The sequence below is a fragment of the Venturia canescens genome, chromosome 3 (genome assembly GCF_019457755.1).
Source record: "Venturia canescens isolate UGA chromosome 3, ASM1945775v1, whole genome shotgun sequence".
NCBI classification, from domain to species: Eukaryota; Metazoa; Arthropoda; class Insecta; order Hymenoptera; family Ichneumonidae; genus Venturia; species Venturia canescens.
In genome coordinates, this window is record NC_057423.1 from 10,794,239 (window position 1) to 10,817,182 (window position 22,944).

General features: G+C 35.2%; 2 protein-coding genes across 2 annotated transcripts in view; both read right to left on the bottom strand.

Moving 5' to 3' along the window:
• The window catches only part of LOC122408063 (prohormone-1-like), a 19,673-nt gene extending 11,467 nt beyond the window's left edge, over positions 1-8,206 (bottom strand). The window contains exons 1-2 of the mRNA XM_043414610.1: positions 8,050-8,206; positions 3,426-3,543 (exon numbers count right to left, since the gene is read on the bottom strand). Of these exons, the coding sequence (XP_043270545.1) occupies positions 3,426-3,536 (111 nt within the window). The 5' untranslated portion in view covers positions 3,537-3,543; positions 8,050-8,206. The remainder of the gene's footprint in view (positions 1-3,425; positions 3,544-8,049) is intronic.
• On the bottom strand, positions 8,101-15,983 carry LOC122408061 (uncharacterized). Its single transcript, XM_043414608.1, has 2 exons — positions 15,583-15,983; positions 8,101-8,432 (listed from the first exon to the last, which is right to left on the bottom strand). The coding sequence occupies exons 1-2, from the start codon at positions 15,686-15,688 to the stop codon at positions 8,101-8,103; spliced, it is 438 nt and encodes a 145-aa protein (XP_043270543.1). The 5' UTR covers positions 15,689-15,983.
• Positions 15,984-22,944: the final 6,961 nt, after the last annotated feature.

A 22,944-nucleotide genomic window follows, 5' to 3' on the forward strand; every position in this document is an offset into this window, starting at 1 on the left:
TTTCGTATATCCATATAAATTATATTGGCTCGTAGGTTTCTGTAATTTTTTAGAAGTCAAATAAATTCGGTTTTTGAGTAAGCTCGTGCGGACCGCGGATGAGATGGAGAATGTATTGAGAGTCTGTCCCCCTTTAGTTTAGTCCGTTTGTTTCGGTCGCTTGAACGATTTTTTCAGGCGAAAAAACAAATTGCTTTTCTGTAGCTTTTCTTGAGATCGAGCACTTTTGTCGGCCGGCAAAGGGGCTCTTTTCCATTTTTACCCAAACGCTGAAAGGGGCGAGAATAAAGTGAAGGTAAATTCGGAACTCGAAGGGGTCCGCGAAGGCTTTTCCTGCCGTCAGGATCTTTCGGTTGAGGCTGAGAGAAATCATGAGACTTTTCATCCCATTGTCCATAACAAAACAGACTTATCACCGGGTTATAAAGTCTCAAGGTAAAGAAACTTTTGTTGTTCTCATCGGTTAATTCGATTTTCCACTCTTCTTCGTATTTTTTCTTTTCTATTCATTTCATTGTTCTCTAATCTTTGACAAGCATTTTGTTCTTCTGCTCTGGCAGTGTATCCGGTTGGAAAAACGAATTCACCCAATTATCACAGACTTAGGGGCAAAAAATCCACTCAAAAAGTGCAACCGGCGGCTTGTGAACCAGGCTCAAGTTACCAGTGAAACCTTGTGTCACTCGACTCTAACGAGTTATCGGATATTATATGCCAAGGTAGGAAGAGAGGCATGAGAGCAAAGCCGAGCGAGAAATATGTGTATTTAGACATTTGCATAAGAAATTATGATCATTAAATAACATTATTGTAGCAATGTAGGAACATCATTTGGTGCGCGAATAAATTGGAATAAACAAACCACGTCAGTTCGGTTCATCCTTCGAGCCTGTCAGGCGTAGAAAAATGTGAAACTCAACTTCCCCTAATTGATTATGCACGTACACAAGATCTTTGGATAAATAAAAACATTAGGATTTTCCACTTCATCTAGTATGAACCATTTAAAAGAATTCTGAAGAGTCGTACAGAGTGCGGAACGAAATGCCATATTTAATTGGCGTTAAAAGACAAAAGGCAGTTTTTTATCCACGTCCTACATGACTCCCACGCGACAATAAATTCTCGTTATTGGCCCAGGTCAGAACGAAAGGATACAAACAGGATAATCCACGCAACGTAGAGAAACGAGCTAAATATATTTCGAAATACCTCGCGCTCGATTTTAATGGGACATAAACCTTTTTTTTATTGATTCAACGACTCTTATGGTCCATACGCACTTGGGTTTGTTGAATTTCTCTTTGTACAATTAAAAAGGGCTCACTGGAGTAAAAACGCCTGAAAATGTGAACAGCCGTCAGACCTTTACCAAAATGGATGATGGAATATATCAATAGCTTGTTTTTCAATATTTAAATGGCCATTGTGAAGCGAAACAAAACAAAACCTGAGCTGCTCTCATGACCCACGAGGGCAGGGTATATGTAGCAGGTAATAACCCCTGAAAAAAGCCTCCTGCGGTCGACAGCAAATTGGTGGTACGTTTGAAGCGTAGAGAAGCAAAAAAGTGAATTCAGAAATTTTATAAAATACTTAAATGACGAGTAGACGAAAAAAGAACTTTGGAATTTTAGCCAGTTTTGATGTAAAAAAACTGAAAAATGAAGCTGAGTGGTCGGCGAGTGAAAAAGACACGAGTCTCGCTGTCCATGTGAAAATCTCGAGACTAAATACACATCGTTTATTTTGAGCCTGGTCAAAATTTTAGAAGTACGAATATACTATCGATGATTCAAAGATTTTGAATTTTATTATCAATGTTTCCAACATCCGTAGTGCGTAGAAAAGTCAACAGTGCTCAATTGTTTATTTATTTCGATATTTTCTTCGAGTCTCAAAGAAGCAATAGAATCTCAGACTATCTCAGCTTATACTTCTTTGAAATGACATCATTGAAACTTCTTGGGCGATCACGTGACATATACAGAATGTGATTCGCCACTATCGGGGGTGGCAAACTTTCCCTCGATCGTAAAATGTTACTCATCGGAATCACGATGGCATTCTTGAACTTTTATACCAACAAATGTTCCAATGCAGGAGGAAAGGCTCCTCCATCCGCTTGAAAGCATTTGAAACGATTTGAAAAAGGCACCCTAACAAAAATTGCATATAAACCCCACCCGATGTATATCGGTATGTATAGAGGACGACAAATAATATCGTCCATTATTTCGCGTGTTTCATCAATTTTGGAGGGTTGTGTTCGTGATAAAAAATTTTTGAATCGTTCTCTCTCCTCAACTTATTGAATTACTTCGATTTTTACTGTTATTCTTGGGTTTTACTATCCTAAATTGCTTGCACAATAATATATCGTAGTGAAAGTATTCTGGATCACATCTACCCAAAAATAAGTGAATTATGAGAAAACTACATGAACATACGCCATGGAAGATTGAGATATGGACTCAGAAAGTCTATTCAAAAACCGAAAAGTCATTCCAAATTTTTCACATTTATCGAAGTTTGTTTTATGCCAAATTAACTTGATTCTTTACCAGAACTTTTCAAAGATAATACTGAAAGTTTAATGATACAAAACTCGACGCATTTCGGAATCGTGATTTTATGCCTTTTTTCCGGAGCGGAAACACATAAAATGGGACACTTATCTTTCGTGTCACGAGGCAGGGGCTGCAGATAAGTCGCAAGCATCCTGTGAAGAAGATCATTTTCGGAATATATCTTATCCCAACTTCGGGAAGCGTCTACATTCCGATCCCCCCCAGGCGACATGTGTCCAATTTTTATTCGACCCTTTTTTCGCTCCCTCGAACCCTAACAGCTACCATGTTATACAGACATTTTTTTATCTATCAAAAAAAAAACAAGAAGAAAGTTTGGAATACTTTCATATTTCTATGCAGAAGTAGTGGCCCATGCGGGTGTTTCAGAGACGGGTGCAGTTCTCTTGACACATTTGGTTATATTTCAAGTCAAAGTAAACGCACAAATTAATGAGGCAAAAAACAAACCTAAACAAACAAACTGGTCTTTATTCGAATGTTTCAGATAAAACGGTATTGAAAAGGTTAATGAACGGGGGCCTTCTTGTTTGTTGTCCCAATGACTTCTCGTGTTCACTCAATAAGTACTGATCGTGCTGAGTCGCTTGAATGCACGTTATTCGTGGATTGATTATCCATCTGGAAGGCTTCATCGCATCATGAGTCCAGGATATTTGACTGATAACAACCGCATTTTTATCCGGTAAGAAATAAGTCAAAGGTTCGAATTGGCAGCATGTTTCTTGTATGACAATTGTCACTGACGATTATCACACGTGATATTCAAAGATATTCCTCACGGGAAAATTTATTTCATTTTTTACGTGTTGAAGTGAAAAAAAGTGAACTCACGTCAAGCTCGTTGATGAATCTTTCTTTATCGCCGGCGGGAAGAGCGGTGGAGAAGCTCGTGAGAGCTACAAGAAATACGACGACGAAGAGTGCTGTTCTCAGTGTCATCATGTTGGTGCTGAAATCAAAATCGATGTTTCCAATTCAGGGGTAAGCCAATTCTCAGTTCTACTTACACTAAATATATGTTAAAGCTTTTGCTGAAAATTTATCGATTCCGTGCACAAAGGCTTCGTTCTCACTCGTATGACATGAGTCCCGGGTTATTCGTGGGGCGACTGTACTGGAAGAAACATAACTGTAATCGCGAATGCTCTCGAACTTCAATTTATATTTTTTTTAATACGAAAACTTGTATGTCAGGATCTTGAGAAGAAAATAAAGCTTGTTTAAACAGTTTTTACAGCGCGTTGAAGTGATTTTTTTTCTTGAAAAGCGTTTTTTTTCAAATTTGCTGAAAATATGGAATTCCACAGTTTTTAAAGGTCCAAGGAGAAACCACTTAATTCAGAATAAAAAAAACTTTATTACGCCTCGATCGAATGTATAGTTTTTTTGCAATCTTTCCTGCAGCTGAGAAACTTGAATAATGAAGCATTATGCATAAAGCATGTAGTACATATTATTATTTTTCCCATAAAAAAAATGTTTTTGCACTCTTGAAATATTCTTGGAAAACTATACCAAAAAATTCACTATGGTGAGTTATTTCTTTCTATCCTAAAAACAATCCCGAAAATAATCGATTTTTTTTATCTCTTGAAGCAGGAACCCCCCCTTAACAGTGACCCCAAAAATCTCTTGGCATAGTAAGAAAAATAAGTTGCGCACGAAAAATCAAGCTTGGAACGATTAGTTATTGGGATGTAATTCGAAAAAAGAGTTACAATTGTATAACCACACTTCATTAGCGAAAGCAACAAATGACGACGAGATAAGCCGTGCAAAATGGCGGATATCACAACTCAAAGAAACATAACTTTGGTTGGCTAGTTATAGCACAGCAATTATCGTTAATAATTGCAAAACTCTGTTGTTACTACGCTAGTAATGAAATCCTCCTTGACGTCATTTAACTGTCACTCTGAACGAGCCGTGCGTGCTTCATGTCCAGCTTTCAAGTCATTATGCATGCTATAGAATATTAATTACTGATTGAGCACGTATGTAGGCAATTTGAAATTAAAGATGTCGATGTCGATCGCTGTGAGCATTTCCAAATGTTAAAAAGCTTCACATGAATTTCGAACGATACGAATCCATTAATTTAAACTCTGTTCTTAAATTGAAATTCTTCTAAAGTTGTGAATAAATCCAAGAATAATTCTCATCGTTCAGTTTTCATTCAAAAGTAGAAGCAAAAAAAAATTTCATTTTCTTCTCACTGTGCAGACATTTTTATTTTCCATATTTTCAAATCTAATTGTTGCTCATTTTTTATTGTCATCTCAGTGACGAAGCTTATCAAACAGAAATATTTTTTGTCGATTATTCCATGTACGCCTTATTTTGAGTCCCCACCTTGACTGGTTCAGTAGAGGGAAAAAACGAAAAAAAAAACAAAAAAAACAAGAAATCAGTGTCAGAATAATGCTATTGTAGCCTTTTTCAGTATCTTTTGAAGAGTTTCTTCTACACAAAAGCTTCCTTTTATCGCGTAATAATTATCTGTACATATATATTCATATATATGCCAGATGTACTTTATCTACCTGTGAGGGAAGCAAGCGCCGGAAATTTCATTAACCCCGCCTCCTGCGTGAAAACCTCCGCCGGAGCTTTATTTCACTCACCACCGTACATGTACGATTTAACGTTATTCCCGTTAATTAATCGACGTTGTCTGTTCGGAAATGATTTTCAGTATTACGCCGTTCAAGCCGCTAGCTCGCGAGGATCTTGCATAATGTGAATGATTATAGTGACTTTATTTTCTTCATAACTGCCCCATCATTAATTTAGGTTTGGTTGAAAATCGATAAACAGTATCCCTCTCTGAAAATTTTTCATTTAATCTTTCCGACTTGCCCGATTAGGGAATAACGACATTGAGCAAGATCTTTTTCACTCCCATCAATATTGATGATGTGGAAAAAAAATTAATTGTAATCTGCCTTGTGGGAAAGAAAATCCTACAAAGACGTGGTGAAGTTTAAAAAGTTCACTAGAATCCAACGAACCTTCCTTTGTCCACATAAATTTTTTATTGATTCGTTTTTTTTTTTTTTTTTTTTTCAATTAAAAGAAAATCGTTCATGGTTAACGAACTCATTAATAAATTTATCTTAATTGTGTACATACATTGTCAGCACAGCACAAATTTTTTATGAACACGCAGATTGTTAGACGAGAAGGAACGCATAAAAGAGTGTGATATAAAAGTAGAATATTGCCAGTCGTTTGACTCCATATATCACAGCCCTTAATAGACTTATGGCTTTTTTACGATATGGAAGACCAGTCACGCACCATTATCTTCCTCTTAACGTCATTTTATAATGCTCCCACATTTTTTTACCACTCCCTCAGTCATGATCAACGATTTTCATGTCTATCACCCTGTCTTTGACTTTGCTTTTTTATAACGGATAAAAAGAAGAGCCTCTCCTGTATCGTAGCGTGTTTATATCACAGTCCGAAAGAAGCCCAATATCCCTAAAGCCCTGCATATAGTACCTTAGCATCGGGATATAGATAATTCTATGACTGGTTATAAAGCCGTTCGACATACGCTAAGCTCCTCGTAAAGTCGATAGTCTGTATACATACGCGCAATTATCCCATGGTTTACTCACATTCAAACGACACACGGTAGGGGACTAGATTTTTGTCTAAGAATGAGGGTTTATTCTTTTTTTTTTTTTTTATTAAGAAAAATCAGAATGCAGATATTAATATTGTTTGCTGAAATATACAGTTTGTCATTTCGATCGAGCACCAAAATTGAGATTTCATCTGACAAACATTCCTGCTTGTTGTGGTTTTTCTACCGATTTTTTTTCCCCCCATTCAGAGAGTTGGTAGCAAAAATCGTGTTGCGACTATTAGTTTTGCCTCTAAATTGAAGATGCGCGGTAGCCAATCGAGACAAATACGTTTTCACAATGAGAAAAAAATGGTTCTCTAAATTCGTCTGACCACAGCCGCACTTTTCTACTGTCGACCCCTCGTTGCTGCTCGATGGTATTTTCACTCCAAATTTAAGCCCTTTCATGAAGAAAATTTGTTGAAAAGATTATTTAAGTATCTACGTATCTTAATGTGACACTCAACAATGGAAATGTTTATTTTTGAATTTTCTGGTGTATTTGACGAAAAAGATATACAAAAGTCGCATGGGTAAGCCGAGAATAATTAATCAGATTCTTTTTAATCAATTCAAATGTCGGTGATAATATTATTTTTTGATTTTCAATAATTACTGATTTTCACAAATTCCTTATGGCGAGTTCGCTGTAAAAGTTGCATTAAGTCATTTCGAAATAACTTTCATAATAGCCATCAATAGAGATTCCGCATATTTTATTTGGAAGCAGAAAAAACTTAAATTTCTATCATATAATTAAATTTGAAAATGAATATCGTTGCTAAGGATCATTGTGAAAACTGAATACAAAGACAGAAAAGAGTTTTCGTTTTTGTATAAAATCTAATAAAAGTTGAATGTGAGGGTATTTTACTGAAAGTGGTAAAAGCCTTTAGGGTCGAGACGATTAAGTGATAAGTAATAACGACAGGGGGATATGGAGCTGAATCATGGTATACCTCAGGCACTCAGGAGAAAAGGAAAATCAAGTTGAATGATGGCTCGCACTATGGGAACTGGGATGGGAGGCGCAAACGACCTTGATGTACTGTGACGAAGAGTTCTATGGGAACCTCTTCATAAACAGAAACCTCTTTAAGCGGGACCGTAAATCGACCAAAAACTTTCAAGTTTCATCCGCCGGTTTTAACCAATCATGCATCTTCGTTCTTATTCATTTACTCCCGTATTCTTTTACCTCGTGCTCTTTCATACACGAACGAAAAAATAAATTTACATTTTCACCGAACCCTGGGAAAATTACTGTAATCACCAAAAAAAGCCCCGACGATATTTTTTTACAAAAGTAACTTATAAAAAGTATTGTTGGGAGGGTTTCAATAATATAAGAAATAAGAATTTGAAAAATCAGTTGAAAATAAGTCCAACAAACAAAAAAAGCTTGATTTTTGATGATAATATTTCATGGAATCATTTTTCCAACGTCAGTTTTCTCAAATAAACATTTCATTTATCCATTTATTTGAGTTTCGTAATTTAGAAAAATGTTATCATTGTCCTCGAAAAATAGCGATTCAAACAGAGCAGCAAAATTATATTATCGTGAAAACATTAAATAAACATAATAAAAATTCTTAATTGATTATTTTATAACCGTTTGATGTTTTAAGAAAGTTCCAAAGACTCGTTACCACCGTCATATAATTCATTATCAACAAAAATAGGATACCGAAAAAAAATGAAATGAGAATACGAATCAGACTGTCATATATTTTCCATAAAGAAACACGAATCAAAACGAAATCAAGATAAATTAAATAGTGAAGGTAAAAAAAGAAATTTTAGTGAGATAAATACCTGCTGATGAGATTTGGCGGTTGCAAGGTTAAGTGGTTGCAAGGACTTGAGTCAGACGTGACAAATTGAGGATGATTCTGTTAGCAGCGATTGTAGTTTGATCGTGTTGCTCGCTCGTAGTGTTGGTAGGTGCCTGTGCGGGGTCTCGACGCAGCTGTGACTGAGCTTGGAAGCACGCGACCACTTTATATCCTTGCCGTACGAGGGTGTCGTGGGACGATCCTGTCGAGGCTGATGGTGGTGGCAGTCTACCACGAACGAAAAACCTGCCCAGCTTCCTCGCATCGTGCGCACGAATAACTCATCCCACTCCGATGAAAAAGCAGCTTCACTAACATCTTCATCCTCTTGTCCATGCTGTGTACCGAAGCAACAGGATATCACTGTCAATCATTCAAAGGGGTTTCCTAGCAGTGCCAGTATTTACGTGAAATTATTTTTTAACTTTTTATAAACTCTACAATCTTCACTACGTAGTATTTTAACCAGCTTTATTCGTGTAGTATCATGACTTTAGGATTACTCGAAAAAATTACTGTGGAAAAATGTATTTTTGTAACATTATTAAAATGAAATCATGAAGCGAATATTCCAGAACAAAACTCAAACTTCACTGTTATAACCTTTTTATATCGTTTCCAAAGCAGCGCAATTCGATTATTAATTCCTTTAACTCACTTCATCTTGCAGTTCATTTCCACACACCACTTTACTGATTTAAGGTATTCCTTTCGCATGACCGTATTTTTTTGGTTGAGCAAATTGGGGCACTCGAAATTTGGACTTATTCCGAATCCCTGAAAAGTCGCGGTTATATAGGAAAAGCTTCTGCTTCTACCATTTTTCCAACTTCTATCGTTGATATCTCTTTGAAGCATTCGGTAACCCTTTATTTTATGGCTATGGATTCCTTCAATTTTTTTCTATCCGTGACACAGTTTGTATCAGGAATTTAAAATTATTTAGTTTATGAATTATTGAATAAAAATGTGGTGATGATGGAATCTTCATAAGCTCCCGTATAAATTTTCGATTTTTGAAGTCTTATTTCTTCATTAAATGTTCGATAACCTGACCTGAAATTTCGCCAATCTATTCGCATGCACTTTTACTTAACTGTAATTTAAAATCAGTTATTTGTTGAATATTCGGGTTCGTGAAAGGAATACCTTAAAAAGCATCAATTGAATTAGCACTGATCGAAAGATCGACCAACATTTTGTATCTGATTTCAGCCGAAGTAAATTCTTCATTTTTGTAGAAAAATTTTAGTGCAAAATTTGTTAGGCATATTCAAATAATGTCTATTGATGATTCTGGTTTTAATTCTTTTCACGTAATCAACTTTTACTTAGAAGTTCATTCGCGGGTGTAGAATCTCAGTAACATAGTTTGCGAGACAACATTAAAGCTTCATTGTTTTGAGCCCCTTTTCCATTTCCTGCGCTGCATTTAACGATTTCGCTCATTTTATTTTTCTTTTTTTTGTTTCATTTTGTCCCAAACGACAGCTGCGAACATTGTATAATTAGAATGAAACAAAAGGATACTTAACCGGTCACAGATCCATATTGGAACTGCCTACGAACGATATTTTATTATATGCGACTGTACATTCGAAATCAAACTGAGGACTAGTATTTCAATAAACAATGGGAACGGGCACAACAAATTACATCATCTCGTGGAAATATTTTCGTCAGGTGTTATCAAATTAAGATTACATGGTCATGCGATTCTCGAAAACATAGTAATGGATACCCATAATCTATTAAAGGATTTTGCATTATCATATCCGGCTCCGGAAATTACATTATCATGTTCCATTGCTGCACGTGGGCACATTGCTTATTCAGTGGACCAGAGTTTGCCCGTAACGAATTTTTATTTATATGAAATTTCGTTGCTTAATTTTCACGTTACCTAAAACATACTTCCCCCCCCCCCCGCCCCCACCCCCACCGCCACTCTCAGCTCATCCTTCAATAATTACAGTCACTTCTCCCTAAAATACTGGAATGAGACGAATTTGTGTTTATGCACTCAACTATAGTTGACGAATTCTTCCAATTCTTTGATAGGCGAGTTTTATCTTTCCAAAATAAGGGGCTTAAAAATGTTTGGATTGCAAAATGCTTGAAGAAGTTATTCGTCGAGTTTGAAGGTAATTAATTTGTTAACGCAACAGCATAGGAAAAATACAGAACGTCTTGAGTTTCTTCGAAACTTTGGAATACGTCAAATCAAATGATGGAACGCTTACTCGATATCTTGATATCAGAAAATGAAGAAAAATATTTTGAAGTATCCAAATGCTCGAATTTTTTGGAAAAGTAGTGAAATTTATTGAAGAATTCGGAAGAATTCGGTGTGATATCATTCAAATTATAAGACTGACGTGGGGAATAAAGTGAAAGGACTGAATAAAAAGTGATTTTATAAAGGTTCGCATCAATCGGGTGGAACCTTAAGAATTTAATATGCGAATCAACAAAGCGGGTGTCAGCCATTGGCAGTGAGAAGATAAAATAAAATTGACGATGTTAACACTTTGAAATATAATATTTCATTAAATTTGTGTAAATTCTTGTTTAATTGACAAACAAGCCTTAATCAATGACGAAGAACTGAGACATCTGACGTTTTTATCAACAAGGCACAGCCTTTGTCATTGCGACCTATGATCAAAGTATGACCAATTAACAACTCTTTTCAGCATCCAAGACAATTAAGATTTTTTTAATAAGCCAAACGATTGCGTGGCCGGTTAGCAAAGTGGGCCAAGCGAGGATTCACCAAATTACTTCCATAACATTTCACTCCTTTCTTTTTGCCGTTCGGCTCTTTCAAGATCCAAACGTTCCGCCTACTTGATGACAGCGGTAAAAAAAAATAGCTGACATTCTTAGAAACCGAAAAGCACCCCCGGGGCTGCTCCTGAAACGGAAAAAAGATAATGCCCCAAAATCTCTTGAACGTTCTTTATCTCGAAGAGTAAAAAACCTCTGAAATATCACCCTTCTCAATGCTTAACGGACGCTCATGAAAATACACTATTCGAATATTTCATTTCGAATATTAAAAAAAATTGATTTATTAATATTATTTTAGTATTAAGGGGGGAGGGGTATATAAAAACCCGAAAAAATTCTATATTTACAGCACGTTTAAGTAATATTCTTCTTCTTTAGAGGCGTTTTATTTTCAAATTCGCTTAAAATATAGAATTTCGCAATTTTTTCGAGTTTCTATCGGTTCATGTGTAAGAAAAATATATGAAAATGGAAAAAAAAATTTGGAATATTCATTGCACACAATAATTACGATCCCCACATTGTACGCTGCTGAGAAATTTCGACAATCAAACTTTGCGCTTAAACCATGTACAAATTAGTATTTCTCACATTAAAACAATGTTTTTGTACTCTTTAAATATCCTTGAAACTATACCGAAAAGTTCGCCATGGTGATTTATTTCCGTCTATTCGACTTTTTAAAGCAAGGCAACTTCATTTGTAACCCTTGCAATTGCTCTGACGACATAAGGAAAGTAGAAAATATTTCAATGATCGATACCAATGGCATTCTTGTGTATGTGATGAAAAAAAAGCATCCTCAAATAGGCTCAAAAATGATTAATAATCGACAGTACCATGAAAAAAAAAATATGGTCGTACCAAAAAATCTACTCCACTTGATCTCTTTATCAAAAGTCATATAATTCTTTATATTATTCCATAGTGTGACACGAGGGAACACTTTCATGACATAATGACAACCAGATCTGATACCAATGGAAAAAATAAAAAATTACTTCCTATACAAGCTTCTGTGCAAAGATCCATGGTTCGTGACGTGCTCGATGCCATATCGTACGTTTGCTATCAATGCTTCTTATTGTGGTTATTGGCTGTCATTGGAGAGACAAGTATTGGAGTATGGTTTGCGAAATATGTATTTGTTATGTTCGTGTGTTAAGCCCTATGACGTTTCGATATTATGATATGATGATATATGATGCGTGCGGAGATGCTTGGTTGTTATATGATGGTGTATGGTGAAGTGATGATGTAGGCTGTAATATGATTTTATGTATTATGCCACAGAATTCAAATTCAAGAAGGTTATTCCTTGTGCTATTTCTACGCGGTCGAAATACTATTTACATTTGGTCGACGATCGACCATGTTTCTGTATTTAATTGAATTGTAGTGTAATCGAATAATTGTACTGTTTTGGGAGTACAGCCTGATGATTGCTTTAGAGAAACTTTTCTAAAAAAGTGAATTATCGTTGAGGTTGATCATTTTCACTTCAGTTGCAAAAAACTTACAATTAGTAGTAAAACACTTATAGCGAGTTCGTGACCATGCATGGGTAATTCATTCTTTGAATTAAATGAATAAAATAATTCATTCATTGATCATTTATTAATTAATGAGGTACGATTATCTAGGAGAGGTTTTTGCCCAACAGGAAGTCCACCTTACTCTCAAACCATTGATCTGTAAGAGGGTTCGCTATGTTTCCCACTTAAAAATTGATTAACCAATTAACTCATTGATCTATTAGTCACCTTATGAATAAAGGAAAATATATAAATAAATGAATTTTCGACCTTTCAGAAATTCTTGCTCAGTTTACTGAATAATAGCACACATACTCGTGAAATGTAAATAATTGACTCATACTGTAAGTATATGAGCGGACCACTGTTGGCCACAATAGGCCGAGCAACCTTTTCGTTACTTTTACGAGTCTATATTCTTCCACTCGTATTTTAAGATTATTTCAAGCCCTCCTTTTAAGGTAGATTGTGTCCGTAGGATCATATTTTATGGGTGTCTAATTTGGGTCGATTTTTATTTCCTAATTAAAGATATTATCACTCTACAATAAATGTCAGAGTTAATAATTTTTAATTGTAAATAATTTTTTTCAATTTGTCTTTTGGGGAATGAAATTACAAGCCATTAATTAATCGGAGATCCATCATTGACTGAATCCGAAATTTCATTCGTCCCTGGCGAAAATATTATAGTTATTTATGTAAAAAATCGCATTAGAGAGAGCGAAGGGAAATGAATCAAGAAAAAAGCATTAATAAAGATTAAGTAGTAATAAAATTAAGACAGAAGGCTATAACTGGAATGGACCAAGTCATGCAGAAACAAAACGCCGGAATAAGCAAATGTGAGTTTATTCGAGTGCTCATTACCAATTTCGTTCAATCTGCAACATAATATATTTGTATTACTAGCAAACAATCGTCTTGAATTTTCCCAAACCTTCATTATATACTTCACTGTTATTGTGTACTTTTTCATAAACTTCGTAAGACGCGTTCATTAGTTATATGGAAAGATTGGTAAATTTCAAGACTTTCTTAAGAAAATCATTTCGCACATGAACTACATAAATATTATTACTCAATCTCGTATTCGTTCCGCTTCAAACGAGAAGAACGATGAGGTATTTTTTGAAAGGTAAATTCTTCATGACCAATGATGAGTAACTGTTTCATTGCGAGTTCTTTTCGTTTTCCTGTATCCCTTAACAAGTTGAAAAATATTCAACCCTAACTAGCCACTCTCCGGTCAGGACAACCGACCGCAGATAACCGTGTTTTCTTTTGTACCAGTCGATACGGTATGAAACCTCAAACCGGAAATGGGTTTATCGCGTCGATTCAAAAGGTACGAAATAAAATAAAAGACGTTTTCGTGCGCATAACGGAGTTTGACCTTTAAAGTCTCATTTCTAATTATTGTTTGGAAATTGTATTTCCCCTCCATTTGACTCGATTATAGCTCATTGGGATAATTTATCTTGAAATTTTCGATACTTTTTTTCAAATTCATTAATCATCAGTGTATCTCAGAGTTTTAATGAACTATAAGGCTCAAATTGAAAACTGGACAAAATGGAAATGTACAAAAAAAATGTTAAAAAATATTTATACTTCTATTTACGTATTGAGAGAAGAAAAAGGTTTGTTTTTATAAATAATTGACAGTATAACCATGAAGTTCCCATAAGACAGCTGCGGTAGAGATGAAACGACGCAGCAAGTCGTGCCTTTGTCATTAGAGCTGAAGAAAAGTTGGTACGAAGGTGAAAAATCGCATGTGGCAGAGGGTTACCAGGCAGAACAATAATGCGTTTCCGAGGAATGCGAAAATATTACAAATGATCCTGAATTCACGGTGAAAAAAGTCGAGTGATTACTCGGAGAGAAATTGAGGTAAACAGTTACTGTATACATCGTCGGGAGAAGCCACATCGTCATTTCTGAGCGAAGGAGCAGTGAGACTCGAATACACACAGTGTGTTGGGTCAAGGAAGAAGAAGAATGATCGTCTCAGTATCTCAGAAGGTCGTATGTCATGCTGCTCATCACTGTTCTCTTTTGTCGATGAAAGTAGTTCGAAATAGTAGTTCAAAAGATCCAGAAGGAGATTGGTAATTCAAAGCCCTCAGTCTAAACCGTCGGACTCGCGGTGCCACGGTTAATCAGCGACGGGATTAATCGTCTTTTTCGCATTCGTATATTCCAGGAGGTCGATATTGTTATTATCCAAGTGAAAATCTAGCGAATGTTCTCAAAGGAGACTTTAAGATCGCGTACCGAGATAAAGGGAGTCAGGGTTTGAAAATTCGCGACAACGCGTTTCGCATAATCTCTCATTACCGGAGTTCCGAACCATAGAGAGGGTGAAAGTTCAATCCTGTCGAGAATCCAGCGCCCCAGATTATCGAAGATTAGCTCTAAGGACAAGCGTCCTATTTCAATCTAGCGGAACCAAAGCGATCGTCGTCTCGTTCTATATTTTGCACATTCTGTTAAGCTGCACCTTCTCTAGTTATTGTTTTTGAAAAATTTTCATCAAACAATGGATGATACTCCGGTAAACTATCGCACCAACAAAATTTCGACTTGGGTAGGTAAAAAAGTTTCCTTCGTTCACGGAACTGCGATTTTTCCAAATTTTTCCTTATTTTCAGCGGGTTTTTACAACTTACTCAAGATTCGAATGGTGTGCGGGCTAAACGTACTCTGGATTCGGATTAAGGTAGTTCATGCACGAAACGATTTTCTTAATAAAGTTTTGAAATTTACACACAGCTTCAATGATTGTATCTTTAATTAGGGAGTAAAAATCGATCCAATTTAGGTACCTATAAAATACGATCTTTCGGGCATCATCTACCTTAAGCGCCTCAAAATACATTAAAAAAATACTTGTTCTAGGTCAATAAAATTTTTCTCGGTATTGCGACTGCGATTTATGCAATCGTCACTTATTTTCAGCCTGCTTTTGTAATTTACTCGAGATTTTGAAGGTAAAAAAATTAACTGTCATTACAGTCAGATACTTCATTAGTCGAAGGCTCGCAACATCAACCGTTCTTGTGATGGCCCGGAGATATAACAGTGATCCTTATATCAATAAATTGGTACTTGATCCATTTCCGATTAATTGAGTGACATGGGACTATAATAATTGGATGATAATATTGTCTGGGGCTCACCTGCTGATTTCAGGATCTGTGTGTTTCTCCAAAAGGAAATGTCATCGTCCGTTGCTGCGACCAGGAAACATAGAATTAAGAAGCTCACGCTCAACGACACAAACATTGAATGGCACGCTAATTAACGGATTGACAGATTGTGTGGAATCATCAAAACACAAAACGGCTTGAATTTCACCAAATGAGTGAGAATCAGATTCTCACGTGAAATTCGTACGAATACGATCGCTCATCGAACACTTTGGGGTCTTGTTGTCGCTCCCATTGCATCCGTTAGAATCTGCCAGAAACTTTTAATCATTTTTATTCTCATTATCACTTCCAAAGTAAATTTAGGAATTATTCAAATGGGAATAGATCTGGAAAGGACACTTCCAGATTCGATTCAGTACGATTATTAATGTAAATCAGATGAAAATTTTACGCCACTTTTACATCCTTAAACCTTTTCTAGGATTCGAATTCTCATTCGTGCTCGTTACTGTTGGTAAAGGTTTTCTGATGCTTACAAACCCCAACATACCCGGCTAAAGCTGCTCTGCATGGATCACATTTACCATGTGAACAATTCAAGTTCTTATTTGTAAATCAAATATAACTCACGTGTAGGATTTCTGCTTTCCTAGAATCATTTATTCTCGAACTTTACGAAGGTATGCATGCGTGGTCGATTACAGGAAACGAGGACAACAGAAAAATAAAAGTGAGGGCGGTAAAGATAATTAATATAATGAACGAGACTGCATAGACTGGAACAAGTAATAATGCAAAAGAATTTCAAATAGTTCGAACTCTCGTTGAAACGAGTTACTTAAACGAAGCGGAAATCGATTACGGAATTGTCTAATGAAGCGAACGGTTGAAAAAAAAATCTCAGAGGCAACAAACTGAGCTTTGAAATCTTCGGACGTATTAATGGACATGAGGACACGCTGAATTAACTTATACTCACTTTTACCCTTTATGCACCGATGATTTATGTAGCACTGATTTCACTCTCCCACCAGTTTTGTGCCCTGTTAGGGAGAAGTACACGTAGCAGCGCCAAGAGAAAGTAACAGATTGAAAAAACTTTGGTGCGAAATAAAAAGTTTCGAGGCTCATTACTTGATGTGTTTGGAGCGTGAGCTTTACTGGGAATAAAACTTTTGAACGGCCTTTGAGGAGAACGTTTGATCTGAATTTTTGTATACGAACAATCAAAATTAATTAGGTTAAGTAAGGTGCTACATGTGTATTGGAAACTCACGTATATTACTGTGTTTGTTCATCAATGAAACTAGCGAATGATGGAAACGGATAAAAGTTTATCATTCTGCTTGAAAAAGCGTCCTCCAAGTTGTCGCCAAAAAAATTTCTAGGTCATTAGATTTCCAAGGAAATTTCGTTTTAGAGATATTGATTATTGAAGTTTGAGAAAAACGTTATCGCACCGGTTGCTCAAGTAAGACCACAGTCCTCGTATTTTTTTGCGAATATCGCTCGAGACAAAAAAAATTATTTAGGAAAATGAGATCTATACCAGGAAATGAATCGTTATTCGTTCTGTAAAAGATATTCGGCAACATCAAACATTCAAACTACAAAGACATCGTCAGAGAAGTGCTTTTAAATAACAAGGTCGTAAAATGAGTCTCAAATTAGAAAAAAAACACTTACAATGGGGTGGTGAGTCGTGAAGTGATGACTTGCCACCTTGCTACCAAGTTTCCTCTAACTTTAAAATATTTCTTTAATAATATTATTGTAGTTAGAATATATTTGATATTGCCAGAAAAATTTGGTATAACTTTTTTCAAGGACATTGAAATAAATACGAAGCATATTAGAATGACAACGTGGTGGCAGATTACTCTTGGTTGTTGGATTGCGATAACCTGGCAAAGTTTTGGAAGCTAAAAACAACAAAATGTGACCTAAATTAAAAAGAAAAAAAAAACAATAAAATAGAGTATTACTGATAATGTATGTTTATTTCACTTATTAATTTATAATTCACTTACGACGACAATTTAAATATCATCATGCGCATCGAAAAATACTTCTGCTAGCACGAATTTTGCAGTTTTAGTAGTGAGTCCAGGTAGTTTAAAATTTCCGCATGGGTCATGGAATATAAAATAATTTTTGTACCTTGATATTTTTTTTCGACTTGGAAAATGCTCTTTCGCCAACTCACAAATGTATTTTATGAGCCGATTTAAAGATAAAATACGTTTTTTTTTGTGTTTATTTTTTATAATAAATATATCGACTCTACGTCTGCACTTGAAGTAAGTGAATTATTATTTTTTTATCAGTATTTCATTCTGGACAAGAAATTTAATGATTTGGTACACATAATCAAAGAATAGGTTGATTCACGATCTTTCTATATTCATTGCATACTTTTTTAACATCGAAGATTGGTGGAAAGGTCAGCGGGTGGCTGAGTGCTACGAGAGAAGCCTTTAGAGCTTTACCCGACTCAATATCGTTTCCAAGTTCTACCATTATCCCGAGAGAGTTAAATATGGTGTGCGGTGATCGTACTCGGTGTGTTGTACGCTCTGATTGACTTCCAATGTCGTACGAACCGTTTTCTCTCTCTTTTCGTTTTCGTCTTTTATTATTTCCTACCTTTTTATTGACAAATTCATTTCCGCTGTAGAAGCATCAATCATTTGACGCTAACAGATATTATTTTCTTCATATTTGTCGATATGAAAAGTGACTTTATTCATATTCAGCTGCTGGAGAGTCGTAAGAAACTCAACCGTTTATAAATATCAGATACGGAACCAGGCTACATTTTCGACAAGCAAAGTCAAGTATTTATATTCGTCCACTTTGTATTGAGAGGCATGAGACCGTATGTTCACACAGTTCTTGTGTAAAAATTGCAAAAAAAAAAATACGCATGTGGACCGTTAAGATCACTTTTTTACTTCGTTTTCTGTATATTCGTGGTTATTAAACTGGTTTTCAAAACGTTTCGAAACCCAACATAAAAAATAAGTAGTCTTCGATCGCAGCTGTACATGTCGTTGGATTTTATCTGCTCGAGTTCGGTACGAAACTTTTTTCACACTTTTTTTCCGAGACATATTTCCAAATTCTTCAAATGATATTTTTCCACGTGACGAAAGACTTAAATGTTTGGTTTTTAATTTAATTGCATAAGCAGAGAAATGCCCAGCATGAATCCAATCTTCACAGTTTGGTTAAATGTCCCAATGCTCTGAATCCCCCAACGTGTTGTCTTGATAACAGATTTAATTAAATTTAATACACATGCACAGTTAAAGACAAGATGTCGTGCTCCATTAGTATTTTTTATCGAATGTCATGTCGATGGTGTATAAATGCGAAATGAAATGAAATGGTGTAGTCAATGTTGAAACGATCACTTTGAAGGATTTGTGAAAAAATAAATAAACTTGGTTTCAGCAAAATGTACTACATCACTGGTATCCTACTTTTTCTCTGGCTAAAATAACGGTCGTCGTAATGGAACTGTTTTATCCGATATATTATATTTTTGACGATAAAACGAAACGCAAATTTGATGGATTCGAATGATGCAGCATGTAAACTAATGAGAATTTCTATTTTATGGCGATATTGAATTCGATCCATGGTACGTTGAGGTTACGTACGATATGAAAATAGAAAGAAGTCACCAAAATAAAAGTCTTCATTTGTGAGTTCAGTTATTTATGTTTCTTACAATAGTGAGAAAAATCAACAAACGATAAAGAGCAGCATTTAATTAGACTCGGGCTTATGCAGTATATCGAATCGATATCAATAAGAGTCTCGTTTAATAGAACACCCGCATCGATTCGAGTTTCGTAGGACCAATCGTGCTCATAAAAACTAACGTTCCATCTTGGCTTTTTCAATTATGATGTGGCGCCGCTTCGTATTATCAGATTGAACTTTAATCCAACACATCTTTGAGTCCAAAGCCTTCTCCAAAGGCCAGATAAACGAAAATTTATAATACAATGTGGATAAATATTGTTGTGAGTTAGCTGCATGGATGATCTGAAATCTGAATCACAAACATTTAGGTTTTGACATGAATTTTAAATCTTTGGACTTGGTAACTTTTTAGTTGGTGGAGTCTTCGCGAATAGAGTGAACCTTAAATTTCAAAAATTAAAAAAGGAATGCCAAGTATTAAAAAGTCGCGACCTTAGTTTTAAATGATTTCCAGTATTTGCATTGTTAATAAGAAATTTTGAAAAAATTTTAAACTATGAAAAAAATGAGATCATTTTATAACGTAGACAAGTGCAGTAAAATATTACGGTTCCTGCTAAAGAATTTTTTCGCCTCAAGGGTTTCTAGAATGATTCGGCAATTATTGAAAAATGATTATTCTCCTTTTATGCTAGCTCAGGATTATGGTCGTAAAACATTCCACACAATATGATACAAAACATATTAATAAAGAAAAGCGCAAATACGCGTGCGCAAATGCACGCATTGTACGTGTATGAACTGTACAAATTCACTGTCAACATTACGACGAAACTTGGCGTGCATGGTTTTCAAATAGAAGATCGGCGAAGGAATTCTGCATCTAGAGCGAATTTCAATCCCCACTAATTTATTTGTTCTTTATTTCGTTGTCCCTCATCCAGTCACGTATGGATTTGTTTACTTGTCTACTAATTCATTCGTTGGTCTATCACAAGTATTCTGTATCCCATTCGTTGATGTGTTCATCAGATTGTCAATTTCTCTTGTAAAACTTCATTTTCTTCACATTCCATTCACTTATCGATTCAATAATTCAATCCATTCGTCTACATATTTACTGTGTCAATATTCAATCATTCATATTTTTTAATTATTTAATTTTTTCATAAGCTCGCTCCGTTCATCAAACAAATATAGACTCAGGCGTCCTATTCATCAAACCATTAACAGAGGCTTTCCTGTTTCATCGAGGGATCGAAGTTTTTTTACTGTCGCTAATAAAACTAATTGAAGATCGATTTGGATATATTCAATCAATTGTGTCTCCCCGAACGAGTGAGTGGGCCGCGTGGGTACATTGGAATGCGTATGCGCATGAAAAAATGGTCGTATCTATTGGCATAAGATTAGGCCATAAACGGATTAATATCCGTGCGTGCGTCTCAATCTCTTATCTCGTCTATTCATTTTTTTGTCCATCTGTCTATTCGTCTACATAAATTATGTAAAGTTATTTTTATTAAATTTTTTAAAAATTATTTCATCGCTTTTTTATTCATGTTTACCATTGATTTCATCTTTTCATCCACTCGTTTAATTGATCAGTTTCATCCATTTATCTCAGTCATCTATTTTGTTCATCAAATCATTATATGATATTATAGCCTCTCTTATTTTATTGGGGGATCGTTTTTTTTTTATTATCGCCGATAGACTACTAATCAATTATTGATTTCATAGTATATTCGAACAATTGTCTCTTCCCGAGCTTCTATTTGAAAACCATACATGCCAAGTTTGTGCCAATTTGACAGTCAATTTGTCCAGTGCACAACCATTTTTAATAAAAAATATAAATATAATTTTTTTTCAGCTTTAAACTATGTATGTAGATATATTCTTGTACTGAGTGCTTAATTCGTTATGGCTACGAGTAACACCATTAAACTTCTAGCGTATATACAGGGGAGACCTAGGTAACGTGAGGTTTAGCATTGCGGAAATTATTTTTTTTTTCCGTTCTCATAATTCGATATATTTTTTCGAACAAAAGAAAAAAAAAGATATGTTTTTTAAATTAAATAGAAAGCTTCAAAAAGGATGTGAAAGAAGAAATTTTAAAAAATATTGAAGAATACATTCACTTTCAAAAACAGCATTTAATATTTCAAACTTCAAAATCTTAAACAAAAACACTTCGATTTTTGTTTTAACATTTTTCTCTGTAAAGGTTATTTAAAAACAACGCTTCTGAAAAAAAGCTTCAATTTGAACCATTATTAAGAAAGTTGTGAACAAAAAACCAATTAATAAATGCAATTTTTTTGAAAATTCGAACACGCAATCAAAAAAATCTAAAAATTTAACAGAAAGGCTCTCTTCAGGGATACTTAAATTCATAAAAAAATGGAAGAAATCTAATATGAAGAATACTCAAAGCTTCCGATTTGGCGTGGAATCGCCCATATATACTTGACTTTAATGGCGTTAGTCAGACGTGGCTATACGACAGGAACGGAGTACTTCCGAGCAACTAATACTTCACGAGAATGCGAACACCCGTTTTTCAAGTAAATTCAATCAGCTCTTGAAAAAACGTATTAGCGCGAGTATTGGTCATTAATTTGTGTCAAAAACGTGACGCGGCTTCTATCTCCACAGTTTCCGACATTTTTTAATTAAGTGGGTTCTGTTTATAAGCAGCATTTAAGAAGTACAGTTAATGCGAAAAACACTACTTACGTAGGAATTAGGTTTTAGTAGATTAAAAACACAGGAAAACTGTCTTTTATTATTATTATTATTATTATTATTTTCATGTCTATTCAAAGGTGCAATTTTTGTTACACGTGTAACCTGTAAAATGTCGCTGATTCTGCAAACCAATTCTTTTTCCTCGAGTAGAACCGAAAAAAAAAAATTCAATCCACTTCACCGGATTTATCAACGACAAATCTCTTCCAACACAGCCCCCAGATTTTTATTCTATGCTTTTATCTAGAGTCGATACTCTATAGTCTAGTGAGATTTCTGGGACCCAAAACATCATCTCAAGCTCCATTCTCAATTTACAATTCCACTCTGAACAAAGGGGAAACATAAATTATCACTATACTCTTCCCGTTTTGGTGACATCGATTGATGCAGTTTATAAATATATTTAGAGATTAAAAAAAATATTGCACCTTGCAAATAATACGACAGTCGATTTTTTATATCAATCAATTTGCAATAATTCGTTTTTTCTGTAAGGCTATTGTAACATATGCTTTCCCATGAGAAAGAAATGGCAATGCCAAGGGAGGAAAAGAAACTGTGAGTGTTTTTTTTCGACGTAGATTGATGAGAAGAGAATTGGGTGCATCGTTGTACCGAAAAATCTTGTAAGCATCTGATGTAGTATGAACGTGGGTTGGTCGATATTCTCCGAAGACTTGATAAAAGTTTCACGAAAATTTGACTCGGCCAGTAGCAAATGTGCTTCTCTGGGCTTCTGTCAGGCTGACATGTGCCATACTCTCTAATAAGGATTCCATTGGCTCGACGTCATATGAAAGAATCTTATGCGTACTCACAACAAAGTTTCAACTAATTCAAGAACAAATACCTACGACTATACATGATACTCTCTTAGGAATCGCCGGACAGGTTTCCATGCAATGACTCGGCGAC